The sequence below is a fragment of the Pipra filicauda genome, unplaced genomic scaffold, assembly GCF_003945595.2.
Source record: "Pipra filicauda isolate LSUMZ 115617 unplaced genomic scaffold, ASM394559v2 scaffold16_size7369187_pilon, whole genome shotgun sequence".
NCBI lineage: Eukaryota > Metazoa > Chordata > Aves > Passeriformes > Pipridae > Pipra > Pipra filicauda.
This window is the reverse complement of record NW_024104207.1, coordinates 2,563,332-2,588,001: the sequence shown is the minus strand read 5'-3', so window position 1 is coordinate 2,588,001 and position 24,670 is coordinate 2,563,332. Positions and strand designations below refer to the sequence as shown.

Below are 24,670 nucleotides of genomic sequence, written 5' to 3'. Positions count from 1 at the left end.
CACGCGCCCGCCCTCCCTCCTCGCAGGGGCGAGCGCGCTCGTGGCGGCTCCTCCGAGTGCGCCCCCCGCCCCCCGTACCCCCCTCCTGCGGGGGCTGATGGTTCACAAACGTAGCTCGTCCCCGGCTGACGTTCCCGGAGACGGGAGCCTGGCGGCGGAGCGGAGCAGCCCGGCCCTCCTGGGTGCCAGCTCCCGCGCTCAGCGCTGACCACCCCCCCGGGGCGATGCTGCCCCTCCGCCCCGCGCTGCTGCCCAAGCGCTACCGCGGCGGCTCGGCTTCGCGCTCGCGGCCGGGCCGCGCGGCCGCCCGAGCGGCGGCGGCAGGAGCAGGAGGAGGAGGGCGTGGCGGCGGCAGCAGCGGCGGCGGCGGCGGCGGCGGGTGCCCGGCGACGGTCCCGCGCGGCGGCGCCGGTCCGGCCCGGGTGCCGGTCCGGCGGCGCGGGCCGGGGTCGCCGCGGGCTGCCCGGAGGGGGGCGGAGCAGGAGCCGCCGCGTCCGTGCGCGCGCTGGCCGGTAGGGGCCGCTGTCGCCCCCCGCAGGGCGCGGGGGGGCGGGGCCGGCGGGCGCGGCGCGAGGCCCGGTCGCGCGGCGGCGGCGGCGCTGCTTCTGGCCCAGCCGGCGGCGGCCATGGCGGCCGTGCTGTCCCCGCGCCTCTGCGACAGCGACCCCGCCACGCCCGGCGCGCAGTCCCTCAAGGTGAGAGCGGGCGGCGGCGGCCGTGGGGCTGCGGCGCTACAGCCGCCTCGACGGGAGGCCTCGCGCGGCTCCCCCGCCTGGGCGCTGAACCCCCTCCTACCCGCCCGCCCCGGGCTCGCCTCACACCCGCCGGGGGAGCCGGGCGGCCTCCCGCGCCCGAAGTTCGGCTGAGGGCGCGGGTCCGGGGCTGGGTGCCCGGGGCCGCCCTGCTTCCGAAAAGTCCTTCGGCGCCTTTCCGGGGGCGGCGCGGTAGCGCCGCAGCCGGGAAAGTTTGGGTTCGGCCGCGGGCAGTTCCGCGTTGGCCACGCCGGGCTGCACCGGCGCGTCCCAGGAACCGCGGGCACTTGTGGCGCCGAGTGCTCGCGACGCAGATCGAAACACATCGCTCTTTGAAACACATCTCGGGTAGTTCAGGCTTCCCAATCGAGTAATAAAGGATCGTTACGTCGATCTTATAATTAATAGACTTACCGGGAGTTCGGAACGTCACCTTTCCTAAGGAAATTTTAGGCGTTTTATTGGCAGCGTTTGACTTGTCGTGTAAAGAAAGCTACAGAACTATACCCTTTTTTTTTCTTTTCTTTTTTTTTTTTTTTTGAACAGTAGGAGTCGTTGAACAGCAGCGTGTCTTAGATCGCACTGCCAGTGTTTTCACTTCTGCTAAGTCCTCTGCAACAAACTTACTCATGAGCTTGTGTGATTAAATTTGCTGAAGTTTTATCAAATAAGTAAGCAAAATTGTAAGCGGAGGACATTCATCTCTACTGTGGTATGAGTACTCGTTGTTTTAACACTACAAGATTTAATAAAACAAAAATTACGAAGTGAAAGTAGAAATTGATATGAGGCACTTCCACCAAACTGTCAGGTTGAGATCTATCTTTTAAAGATGTTTTGAAGTCTCTTGGTGGTTTTGGTATAGTAGAGCATTGCTTTGGTCCTGCCTAGCAGTTCAGAATGTTTGGAGTGCATTAGTATTCTGTGTGGGAAGTAGGGATGAACTGCTGATGAGACATAGCTGTGTCAAAAAATAGCGCAGTATTGTTTTGATTGGGGACTGCTGCTTGGTTTGTCTACCTGAGTTTATACAGCAATGCTAGGAAATGGCGTTACTAGTAATACGAGTGGAGATGCTGCATGCCTAATTCTTTAAGGATGGCTGCATTAAGAAAACAGTTTAATTATATTTTGCTTTCCACTTTTTATTATTGTGTGAAAGATATTCTTCTTACTCCTTAACAGGAAAGAAAATTTGTGAAGAATTGAGAAAAATGAGAAATAAACCAAAAATATAGGATGGCCTGTCTTGATTATAGCATTGTGAAATGTTACATAACCAAAGTAATGTATTCTCATTTGCTGGAACATTTCTAAATTGATATTTCAAGTCCTATGATATGTAAAGCCTACTAGAATGAAAGACATTAGCAAACATAAACCTAATAATCATTCTTGGCATTATTAAGTAAGTATAATTGGGCTTTATCCATTTATTTCTGACAGGTTAATTCTTCTTGCTTAAACTTTTCATGGAAGTTATAAAATGCGATTCTTTCACGCTGCTCCACTTTAGCGATTCAACTACTTTAAAAAACTGTCTTGTTCTTGACTCTACTACCTGTTACAATAGGCAATTTACTTGGAGTTCTCTGCTTTTTCTATCTCAGTTTTGATCAGACAGGGTTGGTCACTAAATGCTTTGAGAGTTGTTGATGATGCAGGTAGGAATTGTATAGCATTATTGGACAACAAAGCAGTGAAAAATTCAAGATCAACTGAGTCACTGGTCTTCTAGATTTTACAGAACTCTGTGTTTTGTTTTGGTCCTTTTTTCTCTTCTTCACCCTTCATTCCCTTTCTTTATATAGGTCTCCTGAAATCTGTACACCTGTAACTTAACTTCTGAGTGTTCCCTTGTAATAGCTTTGTTCTATATCTGTTGCAATATGAAGTCGAGTTTTTTCTTTCATTTTTTTTTCCTCACAAAACACAAGTCTTTGCTCCTTGCTGTAATGATACTTTTTGTAAACTGTATACCATTCCTTTAATTTTAACAGTATGCCTATAAACTCCTGCATTGCTTTCAATTATATTTTCCCTGATTTTTAAGCATCAGCTCTCAGCAAGGGTTTGGTGTTTTTGTTCTGCACTTGCAGTTTTTGAGAGCTAGTCTGATTAAGTTTCAGAGATAGCTTACATCAGGAATTATTGGTGGTCAGAGCTACAGCTCTGTCTGTTCAGTCCACCAGTGCAACAACTGAGGAACCACCTAACTCTACTTCTGTGCCAGCATGTCTTATGCAGCTGGTTTATAGCAAAGAATAATTTGCTGCATAAGTTGTCCTATGAGTTTTTTGTTAAGAGTACATAGAACAGCTCAGTAGTTCAGGTATATTTAAATTGTGGATTGCTTTGCAATATTTTTTGGTGTTTTACACCCTCTGCTGAATACTCTTAGTTTTTTAATATTTACCTTAATTTGCATTTCAGGATGACACAGAAGAAAATTCCAATGATGGCAGCCAACCATCCAAAAGACGGCGTATGGGCTCAGGGGACAGTTCTCGGAGCTGTGAAACTTCTAGTCAAGACCTTGGGTAATACCATTTTTTACAATTCTCACTTTTTTTATTGCAAGTTTTACTGTATTGTTCAATATGCTTAAGTAAAGCTCTTTTTCTTTACTTTCATATTCTTCATACATTCTTCTTTCTGAATTGAGGCGATGTTCTATTAATAGCTGGCTGCCTTTTGCTCCCGGCATACTTTAAGGCATTTTATTTTAAAATGCTACAAAAAGTGCTGCATCCGATACAAAATCAGAAACATAGCTGACATGTTTTTAAAACATTGCATGCTTCTTGAATGAATTTTGACACTGTAGTAGTTTCTTTTCCTGGTGTCCTCTCCACTATAATGGATATCACTTCCTTTATGTTCTGTCTCTTAACATGCTGATGAATGGTTATTTGGACATTTAAAGTGGTTATTTGGATGAATGGTATGTGAAGTTGGGTGTAACAAAGTAACTGGGTGTAACAAAGTGACTTTGAAATGGGTTAACAAGATGTAGTGTTCTGAAGTGCTTGTCCAACTTCATAGTTACTGTTTATTGACATATAAATAGGAATTATTGAATTTTTTGAAATGTAAGTATTACTCTTAAGGATTCTTGTGATTTGTTCTAACATTGTTCTTATATTTAGATATAGTTATTTTCCTGCTGAAAATTTGATAGAATACAAATGGCCACCAGATGAAACAGGAGAATACTATATGCTACAGGAGCAAGTCAGTGAATATTTGGGTGTAACTTCCTTTAAAAGAAAATATCCAGGTATTTATTTTTAAAGTTTTTCTTCTACAAAATTGTGTCTTTAAACAGATGCAGTCTATGTCTCTTTGATTATAGCATGAGCCAACTGTTTAAAAAAAGACCTAGCAAAAGCATACTGGATTATATATGTTGTACTTTTTATTATTGTTACTGGTGTATTGCAAGTGTATCCTATGGTTTTTGAAATAATATAAGATTTTTTGGTATTGCCACTAAAAATTTGTAAAAAAGTCTGATTTGGGGATTATTAGATCAGCAAGTACCTTTTGAAAATTACCTCAATTTTATTTTTAAGTATTTTGTCGGTCATTTCTTACTATTTAACTATATATTCTGTTTCCTGAATTGTGGCAACTTTCCTACATTGTGGAAGAATTTTGAAACTAATTGTGGAGGTTCTAGTATTTGAGCCTTCATTATTCAGAATTGTTAAATCTGGAACTTTTATCATAGAATTTATTTTTAAAAGGCATAGTAAAATTTAAAAAGACTGTACTTTTAATGCTTGTTAATAATTACTGCATCTAAATTCATATATGTTTTCTTTAGTTTTCTGTATATCAGAACTGCAGGGTACTCAAGAAAATTGACCATGTCCCTACACTGTGTATTAAATTTAAAATTATTTTATAAAATCACAGTATTTGTTGAAGTAGTAGTATAATACAGACTAGCTGCCTGGAAACAAAATTGTCAAAATACTTTGACAGTGTTTATGGAGGAGTTTGAGTAACTGCACACAGTTTTATTGCTCTTTCTTGTTTTCTTTGGAGATTTAGAAAGGCGAGATCTGTCTCACAAGGAGAAACTCTACCTCAGAGAACTAAATGTTATCACAGAGACTCAATGCACACTAGGTAAGAAAACAAATTATTAAGAGTCCTTGTTACAGTATAAAAACTATGACACGCAGAAAAAGAAGGTTCAGTTTGGTAGAGAAGAACTGCATCACTCTCAACTGAAAACATAAATTCTGAAATTAAAACCGGTTTATTATTAATTTGGTAAATTGGCCATGAAGTATCAATATTCCAGATTTATTATAAAAAATATATATTTTGGATCTAATTACTTACAAGGGATTTTGCTAGCTGGTAAATTAACTTCTAGAACCTTTTTCTCCTAAGAAAGAGACCACCATAATTTTTCAAATTAAAAGTACATCAGTCTTGTTTTGCTGCATTGGTTGGAGCTCTTAAAGGGTCCCACTTCTGTATTAGAGACAAGAAGAGTGTATATTAAGGCACTTTAATGTACTTGAAATGGAATGATGTAATTGAGGCTTACATTGAAAGAGCTTGAAGAATATTTTTCTTACCCTGCTAATATATGTGGCTTGGACATGTTAGAGTTTAAATGATGCCTGCCACATTTTTTTCTGTATATCATGGGTAAATTTGTAAATGTAATGTCATTTTAAATACTAACAATCTTTGCTATACCACCTTTATTTCTCACCTGCCACCTCTGTATTTGTTTGTTTTAACTTGACTATACAGACGAGACCATATCTAATTTTTATTACTAGAAGTAAAATGTTATATTCTGTCGCATATATTCAACAGAGATGTGTGCTGAGTCAACTATCCTTATTTTTAAGGTTATATTTATAACCAGTGGTAGTAACATAAGTCATTCCGTTCCATTGTCTGTGTTTGGAGATTAGTTGTATTGGAACCTCTAGAAGAAGAGTTCTGCATTGTGGCTGCAAACTGAGGAGTTCTGACTTATGAACTTAAGATGTTTTAGTTGGGAGTCAGGAGTCAGTTTGCTGCTGTGAATTGCCCTCATGGTGATTCTTTCTTGATTTGTATGAGACGTTATGTAAACCTCGTAATTTCAGTAAAGCTTCTGCAGGTTGATTTGATCAGTGTTGGAAACTGAAACTAACAGTTTACTAGGTCCCATCTAGAACAAAGGTTCTGCCTCACTGTGGAGTTCTAAGTAGGTGGTTAAGTCAATCTGAAGGGGTCTGTAGCTGTAAGGAAGAAATGACATGAGCCTTGGCTCATTGGGTACAGGCAAAGTAGGTTGTTGTCTTTAGCTGCTCAAAAACTTGAGTTGGTTATTGTGGGATATAAATAACCTACAGTTGCTTTTGCCAGACAGCATCATTATTGCTTTTATCTGTTTTAGGTCTAACAGCTTTGCGTAGCGATGAAGTAATTGATCTTATGATTAAGGAATACCCTGCCAAACATGCTGAGTATTCTGTTATACTGCAAGAGAAAGAACGTCAGCGAATAACAGATCATTATAAAGAGTACTCTGTAAGTAATTAGCATATAAGTGAACCGCATCTGTAACACTGAGAGTGAGAAAAGGCTGTTCTCAAACTGATAGTGAAATGTATGCGGATTAATAAAATTGTTTTTATTCCAGCAAATGCAGCAGCAGAACACACAGAAAGTAGAAGCCAGTAAAGTTCCAGAATACATTAAAAAAGCTGCCAAGAAAGCTGCAGAATTCAACAGCAATTTAAACCGAGAGCGGATGGAAGAAAGAAGAGCCTATTTTGATTTACAGACTCATGTAGGCAGATTTAAATTTCTTACCAATGTTAACAGGTAGCTCCTTACTTGTTTTAGTAAAGTTGGTTTTCGTACCATTTTAACTTCTGTCAAGGTTTTTGATTATTGTTTCAGTCATGTAGAGACTTACACAGTTTTACTCTTAAATGGGTAATAGTGCTAAAAATAATCTCAAATATATTTAATCTGAAAGCGTTTTTAACTTGAAAATACTTGTCTGAGGAAGCTCTAAAAATATCAGTGTTATTTTATTATTATGTCTTTGATGGAAGAAGAATAAAACTAAGAGGGTTGTTTAGGTTACTAAGAAGCTTCTGTTGCTATTATATAAATGGCTAATTCTTCTTTGGAATACCTCCAAAATTTTGCCAGAACAATACCTGAAGTAAAAAAGAAAACTATTAATTCTTTGAAAGAGTGTTACCGTCAGTGTTATGCCCTTTTTTTCATTAGATGTTACATTATTTTTGTATTGCATATATTATATGCCTCTGTGACTGATAAAAAAAAATAGCTGGCATTTTGAAGCAGTACTGTTCTGCTTCTATACAGGCAGCAAAAATTTTCTCTGCAAATTATTACATGGCAGGCTATTGTGGAAATTTTACATCTTTCTGGTATTGACTCATGTTACAGGCAAGATAGTGGATAATTAATTTTATTTCCTTCTGAGGGAAGGAAGACTTCTATGTACGCTTCTCCTTTCCTTGTATTTGTATTATTAATGGAACTTTTTACACTGCAGTCTGGTTTCAGACTTAGATGGATGTGTTCTTTCAACCAGTATGGGCCAACAGTGATAATTCACACTAAGGATGCCACGCACAAAAGTTTAATGTTTACTGTTTCAATTGCTAGATTTTAATATTAAAATTATTTTTCCTAATACACTGTTTGAAGTAGTCTTACGTAATGTTCATTCAGTTCACTAGATACTTAGGGATTGGATTTAATAAATAATACTGTTTTGTGAGTGGGACCTCTTCTGTTTTAATGAATTGAATTTCTCATGGAAGAACTCAGGTAGCTCTCCCAGTTCAATAAAACTGACTAGTTAAGAAATATTTGGGGGAATAGTTGGTGAGAAAGACTCAACAGTTTGTATGTGAAACAAAAATGTCATTGTTTTATATTAAACAATGCAGATTATCCAGGTGCCTCAAGGAAAATACAAAATCTTACCTACAGAGAGAACAAAGGTTAGTCCTTATCCAGTGGCTCTCATACCCGGCCAGTTCCAGGAGTACTACAAAAGGTATTTTAAAAGCATGCCAACTGCCAATTCTCTTGCACTTATCTCTTTTCTCTACATGTAGCAGATGGAAAACATTTCAGTGTCTTTACTGTAAGGTTTTGATTTAATTTTATGTTTGAGACACTTGCTAATCTTGGAAGATGCGTAGTGTGACATTTTCTGTCAACAGCAGTCAGTAATGACTGCAAAAGTACTGTCTACCCTGATGTATTGCAGTGCCTAAGATTTGTCCTGCTCAAATATTTACCATGGTAAAAGGAGACATTGATTTCACTCCTGCCACCCTCACATATTTACTTATCATCTGCTTCTGCATGTGTACCAAGATTAATATTTCTGTGTCAAAGTGTGTTGTAGTGCTGGCTTGTGATCACATGTTTTCTGTGTGACAGTCTTGCTGTCCTTTTTTAAATTTTTAGAAACCCTTAAATTTAAAAAAAAATGTTGATTGTTCTTCTGGGATAAATTTGATGTTGGATTTGTGAGAAAGAAAGACATTGCAAGCTGGATCTTTACATTTCATGAAAAATGTGTCCTTGACGGTTTACATAAATTTAAGATATTACTAGTGGCATGCTACCATTGAACAGACACGTACTGATTTGACGATTTTGTCGAAGTCTTACCATTGTACAACAGAGATGGTATTCATTCTGTACATGCTTGGTTTTTTTTAGAGAAGCTCTTCATCTGCAAGTACCTTGCTTGTTCCAGTGTGTGTTTGTACAGCCCACCCCAAATTTGCATGCTACAGGACATTCTTGAAGGACTCCAATTTTATTAAACTAATAGAATTAAAATTACTCTATATCATGTTTATTTTGCACTTTTAAGCTGCAAGTGAAACTGCTTATCCATCTCAGTGAAAGACACAACCTTTCAAAATGTACATCAGAATAGTATTCTATTTCTTACAATGCTTGTCATCAGCAGTAAGACGACTTTTACTTTTTTCTTAGTCTTTAAGTTAAAAAGAAAAAGGCTAGAATATGGATGTTAAGCTGTATCTGGCTATAAGCAATGTGATTAGATATTTGCATTCTTCTGAAATTATATTTTTATATGTATTTTTCCATTCTCCTTCAATAATTAAGGAATTCAGATGTACAGCTGTGTTCTTTCCTTATCTTTGGATGTATTCGTGTGCCCTGGGTTAGAACTCTACACATGCTATGTGGGCACTGTACATTCATAAACAAAATGTATGGTCTGTTTGGCATAGTAGCATGGGTTGGTTAAAAATTCGTAGTGGTTCCGTGGTCCCTTACACAGTTATGGAACATTGCAAATACACTCTCCTGTGTTCTCTGAATATCTGCTCTACAAAGAAGACAACTACTAGATGGTATCACATTTGGGAGGACAAATTAGTATGTTTCCTGTGTTTTCAGAACTTCACATCTTTATGTGCCTTCCTGAAAAAAAAAGAAGTGTTTCTTACTCTTTCTTATTGATGTCCTGGTATACTACGTGATTTAAAATTTTTGCATCAAGTACATGTGAATTAATTAATTTTATTTATTTAACTTTAGATACTCTCCAGATGAACTTCGTTACTTGCCATTAAACACAGCTCTATATGAACCTCCTTTGGATCCAGAGCTGCCTGCATTGGACAGTGATGGAGATTCAGATGATGCAGAGGAAGGGCGAGGTGATGAAAAACGGAAAACCAAAGGCAATTCGGTGAGATAAGCTGAAAGTATTCTTGAACAAAATAATACTTTCCCTTCACTTTTGTTAGTTTCACTAGTTTCTTAGTAGAACCTTTCAACATTTCCAAAATGAAAGGAGGACAATTTTGGTATTTTAATTTATCACATTACTCTCCAGCTTTCCACTTTGATCCATTTTTAAAGTAAGTGGAACAAATACTTGAAATTTCAGGCCCTTTCTTCAAATTTTTTTATTTTTTTTTTTTAAGAAATCTTGAAGAAACTTCCCAATGCAGCTCTTCATTGTACCCCTTTCCCCAAGGGGAAGTTGTTGCTAGCATTTCTGAAGAGAACGAACACTGTAGTTCAGGTCACAGTATATTCTGCTGTTTAGAGTCCCACAGAATCTGTCCCTAAAGCAGAGGTGTTTATAATCTCATAACTTTTTGTGACATAGGAGCAGGAAGTACTCAGTACAGAAACAATGACCTTATTTCAATTTAAAAAGAGGGTAAAAAGTGCTGGTTTTTTTGCTTAACAATACATCTTTAAACAGATATTTATGTTCTCTCTACTTAGGCAAATACAAAATTAAGCGTTAGCTGAAAGTTAAGGAAAACTTCCACATACCTACCTTGATAGTGTTTTAAATGCTCGAGAGCAGCTGAGCTTCAAATGAGTTGAGTGCAACTGAACCATTGGTGTATTGGCGTAGTTTGTATGTTGGTGACAACCACTTTCCAGAGGTTTAACCCTAATTTTAACAGCAATGGAATGTCACAGGTGCATTTACCAGTTTCTAGTCTGATTGATGAACATGTTTGATGGTGGGTATGTATAATTCTAAGTTTTGCCATGTAAATATTTATTTTGTTGGAATTTTGTAAAGATACTCATAACTAAAGAAGAAAGGAAGAGGTCAGCTTGTAGATTAACAGAGGAGAGAGGGCTATTAATACACTGCTTCTGCTTGCATTTTTTTAGAAGAAATTATATAAACTTAGCATGTTAAATGTCAACTCAAAATGTTGGTTTAATCACACTCCAGCTGTTTTAAAGTTGGTCTTTAACCATTTTTTCCCAGTTTCCGTTTCCACTGACAGTCATTCGTGTTAATGGTAAAGAAAAGTAACTGGGCCAAGCAGACTATCCTTTGATTTTTCATAGAAGTTCAGAAGTCTTTTTTAGTGACAGAATGGAAAAGGAAAAATGTCCTTTAGTTTGAAAAGTGTAGAAAAATGTGCAAAATTTATAATCAGATTCCTGTGAAATGGGTTTGGCTGTGGAAGCAGGGGTTCTTTGCTAGTCATTGAGGATGGGCATATAGTTCAGGAAAAACATCTGTTGAACACGGAGGTGGCTGTTGTCAGGCCTCTAAGTTTTGGGCTACCTACCATCTGTCAGATCTCCCTGGTGAGTCCTACACTAGGCTTTATACTTTTTCCTTTTTCACCCTCCCCATTGTTTGAAGTTGGTAGCAGTTTTCCTTTTCTGTAGTGTTTTAATGGGTCTGTCCTAAATAACCCTTCCCCTAAAATAATGGTGAAACAGAGCATTTCTTGTTGCCACATAGTTTGATTGGCTTTGGTGTTATACCCCTCCATTTGCCCGATGTCTGTTTTGGTTTTAGGCTGATTACTATTATGTTTGTATAGAGCATGTTTTACTGTAGGGCACCATTGTTATTTGGCCTCTTGGGTTTTATTGTAATAAATGTGAATAATCATGCTGCTTCCTTCTGGAGCTTTTTTGGAAGCCTTTATTAACACTTTTCTGAGAAAAGTCTTGTGCTGCTGCTCTTTATTATGCTTACATTGATCTCTCACCCTCTTTGAAACTCTTCTTCTCTTTCTTGCCTCCTCATTCCTCAAAAAAAAAAACCCTTTAACTGCAACGTAAATCCTGTTGTTTGGTTCTGTATTAAATATGGAAATGTGTTTTGCTCTTGATGGCATTTTTCTGCTGCAGTCCAAATTAAATATTTAGATTGCTCCTGGTGAAAATAGTAGATGAGGGTGGCAGAAAAAAAACCTTCACATATTAAATTCAAGGCAGTGCTGTTTGGTAGTACACTTTAAATGCATGACAAGGGCACTTTTAACTTTTTGCTGGCCCTTTACTTTGTAAACAGCATCTTGCATATAATGGATTTCTTGCTGACTTAATGGAAAACGGTTCAAAGAATTACACTGTTGTGCTCTCCACACTGGTGCCAAGACCAACTGGAAAACAGGACTGCTGTTGCTGATGCCAATCTCTTAGCATGAGAAAAAATAGATAATGAATGTTGTGAGCAAAGGTGTTCTAGATTGTGATAAACCCTATGCTTTTGCAGAAGGAATGATGTACCCTTCTCTTACCTTAGTTGGCTCTAAGGGGCATACAAAAGACTTGTCTGTCTATCCAAAAAATAAAAAAATATAGCTATGGTATTTTTATTATAGGACAATTCGTCTGGCAATGTATCTGAAGGTGATTGCGCCACAGACAACCAGGAGGATTCTTTTCAGGGAAGACAAAAAACAAGAGACAAAAGTGCTACTCCAAGAAAAGATGGTTCCAAACGTTCTGTATTACCCAAATCAGTTCCTGGGTACAAGGTAGAAGAAAAAAGCCCCTGACTGAACTTTACTCACCAGCCTCTCCCTGAAGTATTTGGTTTTTTCAATAATATGGAACTTCTGCTTGCTGTACTTCACTCGCTGTTCTCCTGTTGTGTGCTCCCTCTGTTCGCTTCCTTATTTCCTTTTTGCTTGTATTTCATGTGGGGCTTTCTGTTACCTTAACTGTACAGTGGCCTCTCTTTTCTGTTAACTTCTTGGATTCCTAGGCAGTAACACTAGCAAAACCCATTGTGGATTTCGCATTGGAAATCTACATCTTTCTGTCTGCCTTAACACAGCAGTCAAAAAGTATGTGTCAGTTTAAAACTATCATTCACTATCCGTTCTTTTTCCCTACTGTTTAGTTAGCAGTGCACCAAGAGACCAGTGCTGTAAAGTGCAGCTGTATGGCTGAACATATTGTTGTGACATTCATTTTAAATATAGCCTTTTATCCTGCGATGTTACGATGTATGACATGGAAGGCAAAAAGCTTACTACAGTTGTATAGGCAACACTACATAACCACTGTAACAGTATATGGAAAATAGCTTTTTATGTAGTTTTTACTATGTAGAAACATTTGTGGGCATATTCTTTTATCTAAGCTAAAAACTTTGTGAGGATGTTAAGACATTTCAGCTGTCAAGCAGTGATTGCCAAACCTAAGACCCAAATCCCCAGTATTCCTGTGTAATAATTTCAGAAATTAAGATAAAAATAAGATTAAGGTAAAAATAAGATTAACGTTAAAATAAAAATACTTTTCAGGAGAAATGGGAATTGACATGCATTATTTATATGTTATTATTCTGCATACTGAGAAAGGATCTGAATAATCCTGAAACACTTTCAAAGCACATAATTATCTAGTCCTCTTCCACTGAGAGAAATAAGAATTTTCCACTGACTTATGTGGGAGCAGGAATAGACCCATAGAGAGGGAATACACTTCGTTAAGATAGGGTTGATTATTTAACAGTCGGGAATACTTGCTGAGACTTACAGGACAAGGAACACTTTTGTCAGTGACAAGTTTGTACATGCGGAGACACAGTCTCAGCAAAAGTGAGCTGTTGGTGGCTTGCATTTTATATTTATAAATATTTACTATCTGTATTTACCAAGTTAATAGTAAATAAACTATAACTTACATCAAGAAGCTAATTTCCAGCAAGAATTGGACAGCTTTGATAAATTTTCTCTACATACACTATCTTTACAAGTTCATAGCAGACAGCAAGCTCCAGTTGCATTTTCTCTTTTCAGGAACTTACTAAGAAATATGTGAACTATGGAGATTTAGACTGTGATTACCATATGTATATTTTTTTATATGTAACTTTGCAAGATGTTGTAGACACGGAATGCATATTCATATTCCCATGAACATGAAATCCAAAGATGGAACCTGAAATTTTGCTTTAGCTTTGTTTAACTTGACATTAGAGATTGTGTGCCACTGATTTACAGAAGTTTCGTCTAGCTGTGAGATGCTCAAGTGTTTAATTAGTCCAGTCTATTTAATGGCCTTATGAATGCATAAAGAGAGAATTAATGGAGCAGAACTTTCATCAAAGTTCTGAACTTCTAATTGCAGAAGAGCAATGGTAGTATACAGCATTGCATTTTGAAAATGGATTCATGTAACAATTATTTATTGATTCAAAATCACCAATTCTGTTAGTAACAAGGTCTTGCTGTAAACTTACAGTGCCAGATCTTTGCAATGTCAGCATACCCTGCCTGCATCAGCCATCTGATAAGTCAGAGGTGGTGATGTTATGTTGGAAGGGTGAGAGGATTGGCTTTCTTTTTTGTGGGAATGTTTGAAAGCTTGCGATAAGCCAAATTACATGAGCTGTTTTAACTGGTAAGACACAATGATTCTTGTTTGTGAGTCTATAAAAATACCAGAAAACTATATACCTACCGTATGTGCCTAAATGTTAAGGCACTTTGAGCTGAAGGCTTAACTAATTTAAAATGTTTTCCCTGTGAATTCTAAGTCTTTATAATACTTTTGTTCTGTATTGTTCTCTAATATTGGACTATTTTTGTAGAACAGTTAATTTTTTGGTTACATGTAGTTAAAATTGAAGGATAATTGCTATGGCATCAGCATACATATGTACAATTAATAGCCACATTATTAGTATTACAGGATTCCATACATTTCCACTGAGTTATTTTTGAGTAAAAAAATATTGTATTTTATATGGCGTCTTTTTTATTGTCAGTTCTTTAACAAAGAACAATTAGCATGTGTTTTACATTTTGTCATGTTACAAGTAGCGAGTCTTTGTTGCTGCAGGACTGACTACTACAATTGCACACACAGGGTACTGTTAAAAGTACAGATTTTTTGCACATAAAACTGAAACGTATTGAGAATCTATATTTTGCAACACTTCCGTTTTGGGTCACTGCATATGAAAATGTAATGCTTTGCATTCAGAATAGCACGTTATAAGAATGGTGTAGTTGGAAAGCTGACTTTGAGAGCTGCAGCACAGCAGCATGGAAGTGAAAACTTACAGAACAGGCAGTCATTGTTTTGACCTTGCATTCGTTTTCTCTCCCATCCTTATCCCAATAAGATGAGGGCATAGAAAGCAAAATTTACTCCTAATGAAATGGGATATTGTGACTTCCCATTTAGGTTTGATAGATGTTTTTTATAGCATTTCTAAAAGCCATTTATGGTGGTAGAATTGAGCTGATTTGAAATATAAATAGTCTTTTTTTTTTTGTAAATATACTTCCATACTGTTGGAACTTCATTATTACTAGGCTGTGATTTTCATGCCCCCTAACATGCACAGTATCTAATGAATACAATTTAGTGAAGTAAGACTAGATGGAAGCATTGTTAATAAATGCATCTACATCAATGTCTATCTTGAGAGTTACGTTTATCAGAGTGTGAACTGCACATACCCTAACACAGGTACAGTGCTCACTTTCGTTTGCCTGGAGAACCAAGGGAGTGTGCTGTTGTATATTAAAGGCAGTAAAATACAAATCTAGAAAAATACAAAGCTAGAAGTCTGATTAGAACTTGCTATTCTAGAAAGGCTTGGTTTTCCTAGAAATAGATTGAAACACAATTAAAAAAAAAATAGAATATAGCCTAAACAATAGAAGGGTAAATGCTGCCACGCTGATGAGGTTTAAGCATGTGCCACTTTTGTTGGGAGGAGCAGGGTATAAAGGTATGTATGTAGGACACATAGTATAGTTAACAGTAAAAGAGTTTGTATGTGTTTTTGCCTCCATTATATTTATTATTTTGTAGAGATGTTTGTGAATGTTAGACTTCTTTTATTGTTTTATTATATTTATGTATAAAACAGGTTGACTTTGCTTTTTTAAAATAAATAAGCAAAAAAAAGTGTCTATGAATGCCTCTGTCATCTTTTGAAGGAAGTTACCTATAAACATCTGGTGTGGTAGTTTGCTTTCTTGAATAAAACTCTTTAGATCAGACAATTTGAAGTAGGCTGTAGCCATGTTTTGACATAAAAATCAGATTGAAAACTTCAGAAAACTTGAAGCATTGTATCCTGACTACTCTAACAGTGAGTCAAGATTTTAATTATCTCACTAGGTGCCAGGAAAAACTGGCTTGAGAAATAAACACATTTTAAGATAAGTTGTATTGCAAAAGATCTCAGTAATTATTTTTAAATATATATATATATATATTTGTGTTTTCACTTTTTAAATTTACTTTAAACCGCATTCTTCTCCCGATGTGTGTTTGGTAGTTGACTGGGATCCTTCTTGCTTACTGACAAGCTGTTTAGAAGAGGATATGCCTTCAGCTCTCTCTACTAGCTGTGTCTACGCAGCACCATTGTTTTTAAAACACTGGCATTAGTCAGTTTACCATCAGTGAGCACTGCATTAAGTGTAAACTACATTTGTCACTAATGTCGTTATGCAGTGGTCAAAGCTCAACAACACAACTACTGCCATGTTTCTGAAATTTGTAATGCCGTACTTCTTCCTCAGTGGGATAAAACTGTTGGTGTATCTCTGGAGTTGGGACACAGAATAGACACATATAGACAAATGTTCCCCATTGTAACAGCCTGCTATTTCTCTTACCCTTTAAATGGATCTCATGGACCCAGACACATTCCACATGATCACTTAGAAAAATTATGCATGTAAATCTGTAGTTAAATGCAAGGCTCTGTTTCCTGTAGTGATTATGAGTGGATACAAGAAGGGATAGTAAAAGAGAGAGCTCTGTATGGGATAGCTAACCAGATAATTTGAAGCTAGATAGAAAAAAATTAAGTTTATTGCTTTTGTAATTAATTTTCTCTACTTAGGGACAAATGTAATGCAAGTAAATTGTATATAATTTCCTCCATAAACAGGAAATCCACATGGTAGTTCATAATGTAGTATTCTAGATTGGAAAAAACTTAGTGAAATTTTTCATCCTGTCATGTTTAGTTTACATTGAGGAGCATGTCAGCTGATGAATTCATGGGAAGAAGCAAGTACATGATTTTGATACAGTTTGATTTATATATAACTCACTATGTATGACAAATGGAAAATTTTATGTACTTAATCTATGATTTTTTTTTTCAGTGCCGCTGCTTGTCAGTTATTGTCACGTGTTTTAAGGTTCACACATCCTAACAGTTTATTAATTTTAATAGTTAAGGAGATAGATGACATTTCCTGTTGAATCTGTAAATTCTTCTGGAATAAATTTATAGCCCTCTTCTACCCTTCCAGCCAAAGGTCATTCCAAATGCTATATGTGGAATTTGTCTGAAGGGTAAGGACTCCAACAAGAAAGGAAAAGCTGAAGCTCTTATACACTGCTCCCAGTGTGACAACAGTGGTAAGTATCTGCATACACTCAGTGGATTCCTAAGGGAGTTTGTTTGACAGATCTTTTTGTGGACATATTGAGTGTCCTACACATGTGCAGCAACAGTTCAGTTGCCTTTTCTGTCCTTCATTAAGACTCCATCTCTCTTCCATGTTGTATGTACTAGCACACTGTGGGATCTCACCAGGAGGTGAGCTAAGCTTCAGCTTTGGTAAAAGCAAAGAGTGTAACTAATTTTAAATTTCATTTCAGACATAAAAATAATAATACTGGTTTTAATCTAGGCCACCCTTCTTGCCTTGATATGACCCCGGAGCTTGTTGCTATGATTAAGACTTATCCTTGGCAATGTATGGAGTGTAAAACGTGCATTATATGTGGGCAGCCTCACCATGAAGAAGAAATGATGTTCTGTGACGTATGTGACCGTGGTTATCACACTTTTTGTGTGGGGCTTGATGCTATCCCTTCAGGTAATAAAGTAAGAGTTACTTGTTCCCTTCACACCTCCTCTGAGTCCTGGGCGCTCTCTCTCAGCATTAATCCATGCACTGCTTTTGAAAGAATAGTTTAAAACAAGTGTGAAGGGTAGCGGTAAGAAATACTGTAGGAAAGCATTCATACTGTAGGACCTGATTTTTTTAATATGCTTTATTTCTGTATATTTGGTTGTGCACAGTTTAACCTGGCAATTCCTGTATAGGAAATATAATGGGCTTTTACAACGTAAACCAAACAGGCTCACTCAGAACTATTTTTTTTTCCATATCCATAGAACACTGAGGGTAATTACCTCTTTTAATGAAAGAAACTTGTAAAAGAGACTGTATTGCTGCATATTGCTAGTGCGTAGCTTTCACATTAATTGTTGGTGCAGCTGTTTCAGCTTCTAAATTCAAAAGTAGTTTCAATATTTGTAAACACCTCTTTAAACCCTTTCCTTCCCTTTTTTACTTAAACATCAAAGCTCTAACTGAAGTACCTCTATAGCAGGCAGGCAGCCTGTACCTTTAAATTACCCAGTCACTCATATCATCTCGCTAACTCAAGGCTGTAGAAAGAAAATAACAGGTGCTATTGTTGCTTTACATGTAATACTAAATCCATGGTAAGTAAGTTTATGAATAAGTATTCTGTGGCAGTGACAGTATGCCCTGGACAGTACTTCAGAAATGCTGTACAGTCCCATTTAGGGAAGCACTGGTGCTAGCTGTCACTTTAGTACAGGTTCTGTGGTTGATTTCACTTTCAGGCTGACTTAAGAATGTAAACAAAATAAATCATATGTCTAAAATCCTATAAAATTACCAAGGCAGCCTTTATGATTCCAGCTGTTGTAATATAAACAGTTAAATGCCTCCCCAACTGCCATTCATTTCTGCTCTGGTTAACTTCCCATAACCTTGAACTATAGTCATTCACCTGAAAATATAACTGGCAAACTTGAGCATTGTTTGTCAAGTCTTATCTAATAACCACCTCCTTAGCAGTGCTGACACTTCTTGAGGTCCATAAGGATTTGTGTAGCCAGTGGTTACATGTAAGGGGTCTGCAAGGGAGCATGAATTGTATATGCTGCTTTATAGAAAAGATGCTTAGTTTTAAAGAAATGCACTGGTTTTTTGCATTAAAGGAAGTACTGCAAATAGATAAGCACCTATTAGAATAATGAAAGGTGCATAATTAGATGAGTAACAAACTTAGTTTCCCAATAATTGATAACTTTCTTTTCTTAGGTCGCTGGATTTGTGATTGTTGTCAGAAAGACCCTCCTGTACCCAGAAGAGGAGGAAGAAGGGGGAAAAACAGCAAAGAGGGTTAAAAAAACCCCAAAAACTTGCTCTCCAAAACTTAAATGCACAAATTAAAGTGATACTTTGGTGCTATTTAATCAACCACTCTTAGAGGAACAATACCACTTTTTTTTTCTTTTTACCAAATAAACTTTTAAATTTGTCTATATAATTATTTCTTTGTGATACATGTCACTAATCATGTCCTGTCAGATGTTGAGATAGACAAACCAAATTTCCACTCTGAAAGAGAAGTCTTTCAGTAATGAAATTTAAATTGTACATCCACCACTTGTATAAAATTATAGTAATGTACTTGTTTATTTTAGTGCACTCATCAGTAAGCTCCATGAAAAGAAAACTACAGAGCATTTTAAATATACTCTACTTGCATAGCAACTGGTTATTTTGAAAGATTCAACTAAAGAAAAAATATTTCTGGGAAAAGTAACTTTAGAGGAAGAGTGGGTATGACATGACCTTCTTACAATGTACTGCAAATTCCTTTCAGCAGAAATTTTCTTTGCAAGCTAATGACTTATGCATAAAGATGTGCTAAAAAAAAGAGATCAATCACAAAAAGCTATAAAGGGAAGTGTAAGAAAGCACCCCTCAAGTTCGAGATACTATATGCTGTGTTGTTTTTAACGAGACATGGAAATGTCATACTGACAAGTAACAACAGCTGAAGGCTCCCTCTCACTACAGTAACAGCAAAGAAGCAACATGCACTTCATTCAGGTCGTGGATTTGCAGTGGCAATGAGTGACTGGATAGATCTCTGCTTGACAAATGGTTGACGTGATGCAGAGCACACACAGCCAAAATACAGACCACCTATCCCCTTAGGTGATTGTTTTCTCCTTCCTTTGCCCTAGGCTCCTCAACTTGATGAATACACTCAAACCCATTGCTAGTTAGTTTTAGTGGAGATACTTGCTTGAAAAGCAGCAGGTTTTATTTTTAAATATGTTCTAAATTGAGGATATTTGGGGGGGGACTGAAGTACAGGAGTTTATTTCATTTTTCTTTATAAAAAACAATAGAAAATACTGAATTGGAATTGATCTTTCTAAGCACCTATTTAAAAGTGAAGTTAACAAGATCCCAACTATACATTCATTTTTAAGCCCTGATCTCTGAAGAGCACTGCAAATACTGTGCTTGTTGCTCATTTTACATATAGGGGAGGATTTACAATATAAAATTAAATATGGCTTTTTCTCCCCGCCTCCTTTCTGGTTTAGGAAATGTAACCTGAATACCTCTTCAGGAAACAAAGAGTATTAAATATTACAGCATGTCATTGATACTCAATTTCACAGGCTGAAGTGTGACTTAGTCCAGTGTGTATCAATTTAAAAAAGAATTTCAAGTATCAATTTCAAGATTCCAATAAGTATAGTCCAGAAAACAGACTCCTCATCCTGAGATTCATCTTCTGTAGACTGTGAGTATTTCTGGTTTGCCTCCATCTCCTCAGGGTTATAAGAAGCCTCACCAAATGGGTACTGTACAACTGTTCGATCGTAGTACACTTTCATTTCAAACTCGCTCTCCAGGTGAGAGGGATGGCCGTAAATCCCTATTCCCACAGGGCGGCGGAAGTGTGCAGGCACGTGGACCATGTCCTGGCCACAGGTTACAGACTGTAACTCGTACTCGTCAAAGCTGGGGTGAAGTGTCACATCAGATACATACAAGTCTGCGTCACCTTTTAAACTTCGCATCTGAAGGACTATCTTTCCCTCGTGATTTAGTCTCAAATAGCTGTAGTTTCCAGCTCCAATCTGACCTTGAACAACATGAAGAAGAATCCATTCCTCAGGTACATCCTCTTCCTCAAAGGCATTTACAAGTAGTACTTGAGCTGTCACACATATTATCAGGACTTTTCTCCAGTGTGCTGCCATGGTCTGAAGTTGCACTTGGACTCTTCCTGTGTCCCGTTTGCTACCTTGTGAATACAAAACACAAATCAGATTTTAGTATATCCCTTCTTGGCAGGAATTGATTTTTTTTTTTAATTTTGGATTTTTATAAATCCTCTCTAGCCCGTACCAAGTTAAACAACTTCAATTAAGTGTCTTCATTAACTTTTATTTTTTAATAGTAACAAAAACTAGTGCTAAGATTCAGAGTTCTGAATCAGATTGAAAATGGCCTGAATTCCGTAAAGTTAAACAGAAATTAATCAAGCCAGTGCTCTTTCATACAGAACTGACACAGAGACTTTAGTTTCATTCTACCTGCATACCTGACAAATCTGACAGGTAACCAGAAGGGATGAAACCCAATAATTATTTTAACTTCAGTTTAAAAAAAAAACTAAAACAAAACAGTTAAAAAAAGGAAGGCTTTTACATGGTTGGAGAAGCTTAACTTTTTATAAGGTATTTAGGACATCCTATTTGTTTCTTCCATCCTCTCACCTCAACTTCAAAAGACAGTAAAGGTGTAAATCTGGATGTGCACATGAAGCAGTAGGCATTCTGACTTGCACTGGGAATGGAGTTAGAAAGAAAAACATTATCTAATGAGGTAATACATTGATTTATGATTCTGCTGTGTGGCTTGTTTCCAGGGCCAAATTCAGCTTATTGTCCCTGGAAAAAATGCATTTACTTTCAAGATTTTGTTACCCTACAAACACCCAGCCCTTTACAGCACTTGCTTACAGAAGAGAAGGCTGAAAGTACTGGGGCAAGGGGAAGATGAAAATGACTGCTCCAAGATCAAGGCTCCTGTACCCTTTTCCCTCCTTGCTGCACAGTCCCAGTTGGGCTGCCTGAGCGTGCCTGCCACACTGCAGTCCTCTGAACAGCTGTGGTCAGTCTGTGCATGCAAAGCAGCAACCTCCCTTCCAAAGTATATAGCTGACTGAATCTGGTGTGCAAATCACAGGAACCACAATCCTACACACGTTCAAGTTTAAGAGGAAGATTCTCATCCCCTCGTTCCTTCCATAAGGACACTACAAATATCTTAAACGTGAAAGCTGCCTGTAAGTTGCTTTGTACCCTGCTAGCATCTAAACAAACTGCATTACTTCCACTGAGATGTCACTTAAACCTTAGAGGTCTTACTATTAAACAGATCTACGGGGAAAAAAATGTACAACTATTTCTGTAGTTCCAAGTTTTCTGCCCCAGAGGCCTCTCTACTGCAAAGCCACAATTCTGCAAAGCCAGCACAAAAGACGGAGGCTCAGCATTCGCAGAACCTGCCAGACTCACAAAACTCCCTCAACAGCGACAGGAAAGGACAGTCTTTTGTCTCCCCGTATCAGGGAGCTTACTCTCTACCACTTTTACATCAAAGTAGCGATGAAATATCTGAGCGGAGGCACAGGAGGACCTCCACATCTGAGCAGAAAATAATTAAAGTTATCTAGGGACGAACGAAAGCGTCCTGGCGCTGGCGCAGCGCTCGGGAGGAGTGGCGATTCCAGGAGACCTTGGACAGAGCCAGGAACGAGCACCTCTGCCCGCCCCGGCTCGCCCCCGCCTCCCCGCGGGCGGGACACCTTCCGGGGGCAGTGGCGGCTCCGGGGGGCGCGGGGCGGCCCCGGCGGTGGTCTCGGCGTCACCCCGCCGGCCAGGGGCTTGGGCACGGCTCACCTCCGACCTGCCGCGGGGCTCCGGCGACGGCGAGGCCGCGGCCAAGGCGAGGAAGAGCAGCGAGGGCTCCGAGGACGTGCGGCAGCGCAGCGCGGCCGGGGCGCCGCGGGGAAGCCCCTCCCCGGGGCGGGGGCCCGCCCCTGGGCAGCGCGGTGGCCGGGAGGAGGCTGGCGCTGAGGAGCCGGCGATCAGGGCGGGACGCCGCGCCCCCTTGCGCGCTCCGGGAGCCGCTCGGGTGCGCCCCGGCGAGGGCGGCCCGGGTCAGCGGGCGGGGGTCGCTGGGGGCAGGTGGAGCCTCCGCGCCGTCCCCCGATCGCCGCCAGTACCGCCGGCGCTCCCGGCCCGCCTCGGGCACCGGCCGCCGCCCTGCTATCGCGAGAGCTGGCGGTGGGGCGGGGCCACGCGGGGCTCCTGAATGAAGGGCCGGGGCGGGCGAACGGGGAGACGCCGCCGGTGTCCGAATGCGGGCGGTGTGCTGCGCCACGCTCAGCGGTCCTCACAATGAAAGCCTAAAATTGGAGAAATTAACTTTAACTGCACTGAAATGGGACGTAATGTGCTTGCCGGGGCATGTGTGTCCCTGCAGGAGTTAGTGACAATTTGTTTGGCTGTCGGCCTAAACCTGGCCTGAGATCACGGAACAGAAGAACACTGCGAAGAGAGAAAAAAATTAAAACAAAATATTGCTTTTCACAGAATCAGAGAATGGGTCAGGTTGGGAGGAACCACAGTGGGTCATCTGGTCCAACCTCCCTGCTCAAGCAGGGTCATCCCAGAGTACATGGCACAGGATTGCATCCAGACGGTTCTTGAATATTTCCAGTGAGGTAAACTCTACAGCTTCTCTGGGCAATCTGTTCTGATGTGCAGTTACCCAAACGGTAACGGTCTTCCTCACATCGAGGTGGAACTTCCTGTGCATCAGTTTCTGCCTGATGTCTATTGTCCTACTGAATACCCCTTGATTTCATTGATTTCAACAGATACCATGACCTGGCTGAGTTTTTTAAAATCATAAGCAAGAATGAAGGATTGAAATGAAAAAAAAATCTACATGAAGTGCTTTGCGTTCTGGAAGATTCAAAAGAATCTGTGTATGTACCCCAGGGGCCCTGTATTAACTGAGTTAATGTTCTGTCTTCAAAGCCCTCCAATTTCATAAAACCCGCGTAACTTGTTCTGTTCATTCCTACCTGAAACAAACGGGCTGCATAAACCTACCAGATGCAGATTCTCATAAATTTCATCTTTTCAAAAATCAATTTCAATCTTATAAACAGACTACTGCTTAAAACATTAAAATATTAAAGCTGCTAAACCTAATTTTTAAAGTTCTTCTTACAATGACTGAATATTGAGACCAATAGAAATATACTGTTGGACACAAAAGCATGATGTGGTAAAGGACTACTATTTCCCTAAAATGCCCTAAAATTGCAACAGTCTCTCATTTTCCACACGGCTGTCAGTTCCAATTGACATGGGTGGGTACCCAGGATGTGGGAACGTGCTGGAGCCAAGATCCTTTAGGCATTGTTTTGCGTAGAAACAGGGCATCACCAGGAGGTGTTTCAGGGGGGTGTGGTGAGGTAAAAAATTCTCTTTGCACACTCAGACATCATTAATGTTCTCATAAAACTGTTGCCTTGTTCCAACAGGGCAGAAATCTGCTGCCTGTTATGGTGCTGGATGAGTGGCATCTTGGCCACTGAGAAGCAACAGCACCTACTGGAAGGGTGAAAAGCAGTGATGGTCTGAATTGGACTCCATCAGATTGATGTTACTGGCTCAGGGTTCAGCTGCAGGAAAGCAGCTGGTGATCTAACTGCTGTTGGATCAGTCAAGAAATCAGTTCAAGATCTCTGATACTTCCTTGGATTGCTACTAGTTCCCTACTTGTTACGGACAGTAAGACGTTGGAAGTATTATATCTATAAGCATTAAAGATGCAAATGAATTATGGTGAAAATTGTAAAAAAGCATACTAAACTGCCTAGAAGCAGTTACAGAGACACAACATATTTCAGAACAAGTTCTTTAATACTCATGGGGGTTGTTTGTCTGGCAGAACAACACCTTTTTTCTGTGTCAGCGTTTGTCTTTCTTTACTGATGAATTAACTGTCATAACACATTCATGACTGTATCACTCATGAAAAATTGTCACCAGCAATAAAATGTTCTCTAGTATTTCCAGCCATGAGTCACAGTTCAGAAAATCACTGTCATGTGCAGTGCATTGAGTTACCTCTGTGCAGCTGGTGCTCAATACAGTGGCTTTACCCAAATTCACATGCAGACACAAAAGAGAATTTGGACTG

General features: G+C 39.4%; 2 protein-coding genes across 6 annotated transcripts; one reads left to right on the top strand and one right to left on the bottom strand.

Moving 5' to 3' along the window:
- The first annotated feature begins 571 nt into the window (after positions 1–571).
- On the top strand, positions 572–18,902 carry PHF10 (PHD finger protein 10). Of its 4 annotated transcripts, none has more exons than XM_027721419.2 (12): positions 572–695; positions 3,186–3,292; positions 3,902–4,032; positions 4,812–4,889; positions 6,169–6,302; positions 6,415–6,564; positions 7,709–7,818; positions 9,351–9,504; positions 11,918–12,073; positions 16,838–16,946; positions 17,222–17,410; positions 18,674–18,902. In XM_027721419.2, exons 1-12 carry the CDS (start codon positions 627–629, stop codon positions 18,757–18,759), a joined length of 1,473 nt encoding a protein of 490 aa, XP_027577220.1. In that variant the 5' UTR covers positions 572–626; the 3' UTR covers positions 18,760–18,902. The 4 variants fall into 4 exon arrangements, with proteins under 4 accessions (XP_027577220.1, XP_027577219.1, XP_027577221.1 ...); XM_027721418.2 differs by having other exon boundaries at positions 576–695; positions 4,806–4,889; XM_027721420.2 differs by lacking the exon at positions 11,918–12,073 and having other exon boundaries at positions 581–695; positions 4,806–4,889.
- A 125-nt stretch (positions 18,903–19,027) lies between these two features.
- Positions 19,028–22,827, bottom strand: CUNH6orf120 (chromosome unknown C6orf120 homolog). 2 transcript variants are annotated; one of them, XM_027721423.2, is made up of 3 exons: positions 22,351–22,437; positions 21,163–21,232; positions 19,028–20,687 (listed from the first exon to the last, which is right to left on the bottom strand). In XM_027721423.2, the coding sequence occupies exon 3, from the start codon at positions 20,641–20,643 to the stop codon at positions 20,089–20,091; it is 555 nt and encodes a 184-aa protein (XP_027577224.1). In that variant the 5' UTR covers positions 20,644–20,687; positions 21,163–21,232; positions 22,351–22,437; the 3' UTR covers positions 19,028–20,088. The 2 variants fall into 2 exon arrangements, with proteins under 2 accessions (XP_027577224.1, XP_027577225.1); XM_027721424.2 differs by lacking the exon at positions 21,163–21,232 and having other exon boundaries at positions 22,351–22,827.
- Between the last annotated feature and the right edge of the window lie 1,843 nt (positions 22,828–24,670).

Coding starts and splice junctions, on each gene's coding strand:
- PHF10 (XM_027721418.2), top strand. CDS start 627: ATGGCGGCCGTGCTGTCCCCGCGCCTCTGCGACAGCGACCCCGCCACG. Junction 6,565..7,708: donor ATTTTGATTTACAGACTCAT/GTAGGCAGATTT, acceptor TAAACAATGCAG/ATTATCCAGGTGCCTCAAGG. Junction 9,505..11,917: donor GGAAAACCAAAGGCAATTCG/GTGAGATAAGCT, acceptor TTTTTATTATAG/GACAATTCGTCTGGCAATGT.
- CUNH6orf120 (XM_027721424.2), bottom strand. CDS start 20,643: ATGGCAGCACACTGGAGAAAAGTCCTGATAATATGTGTGACAGCTCAA.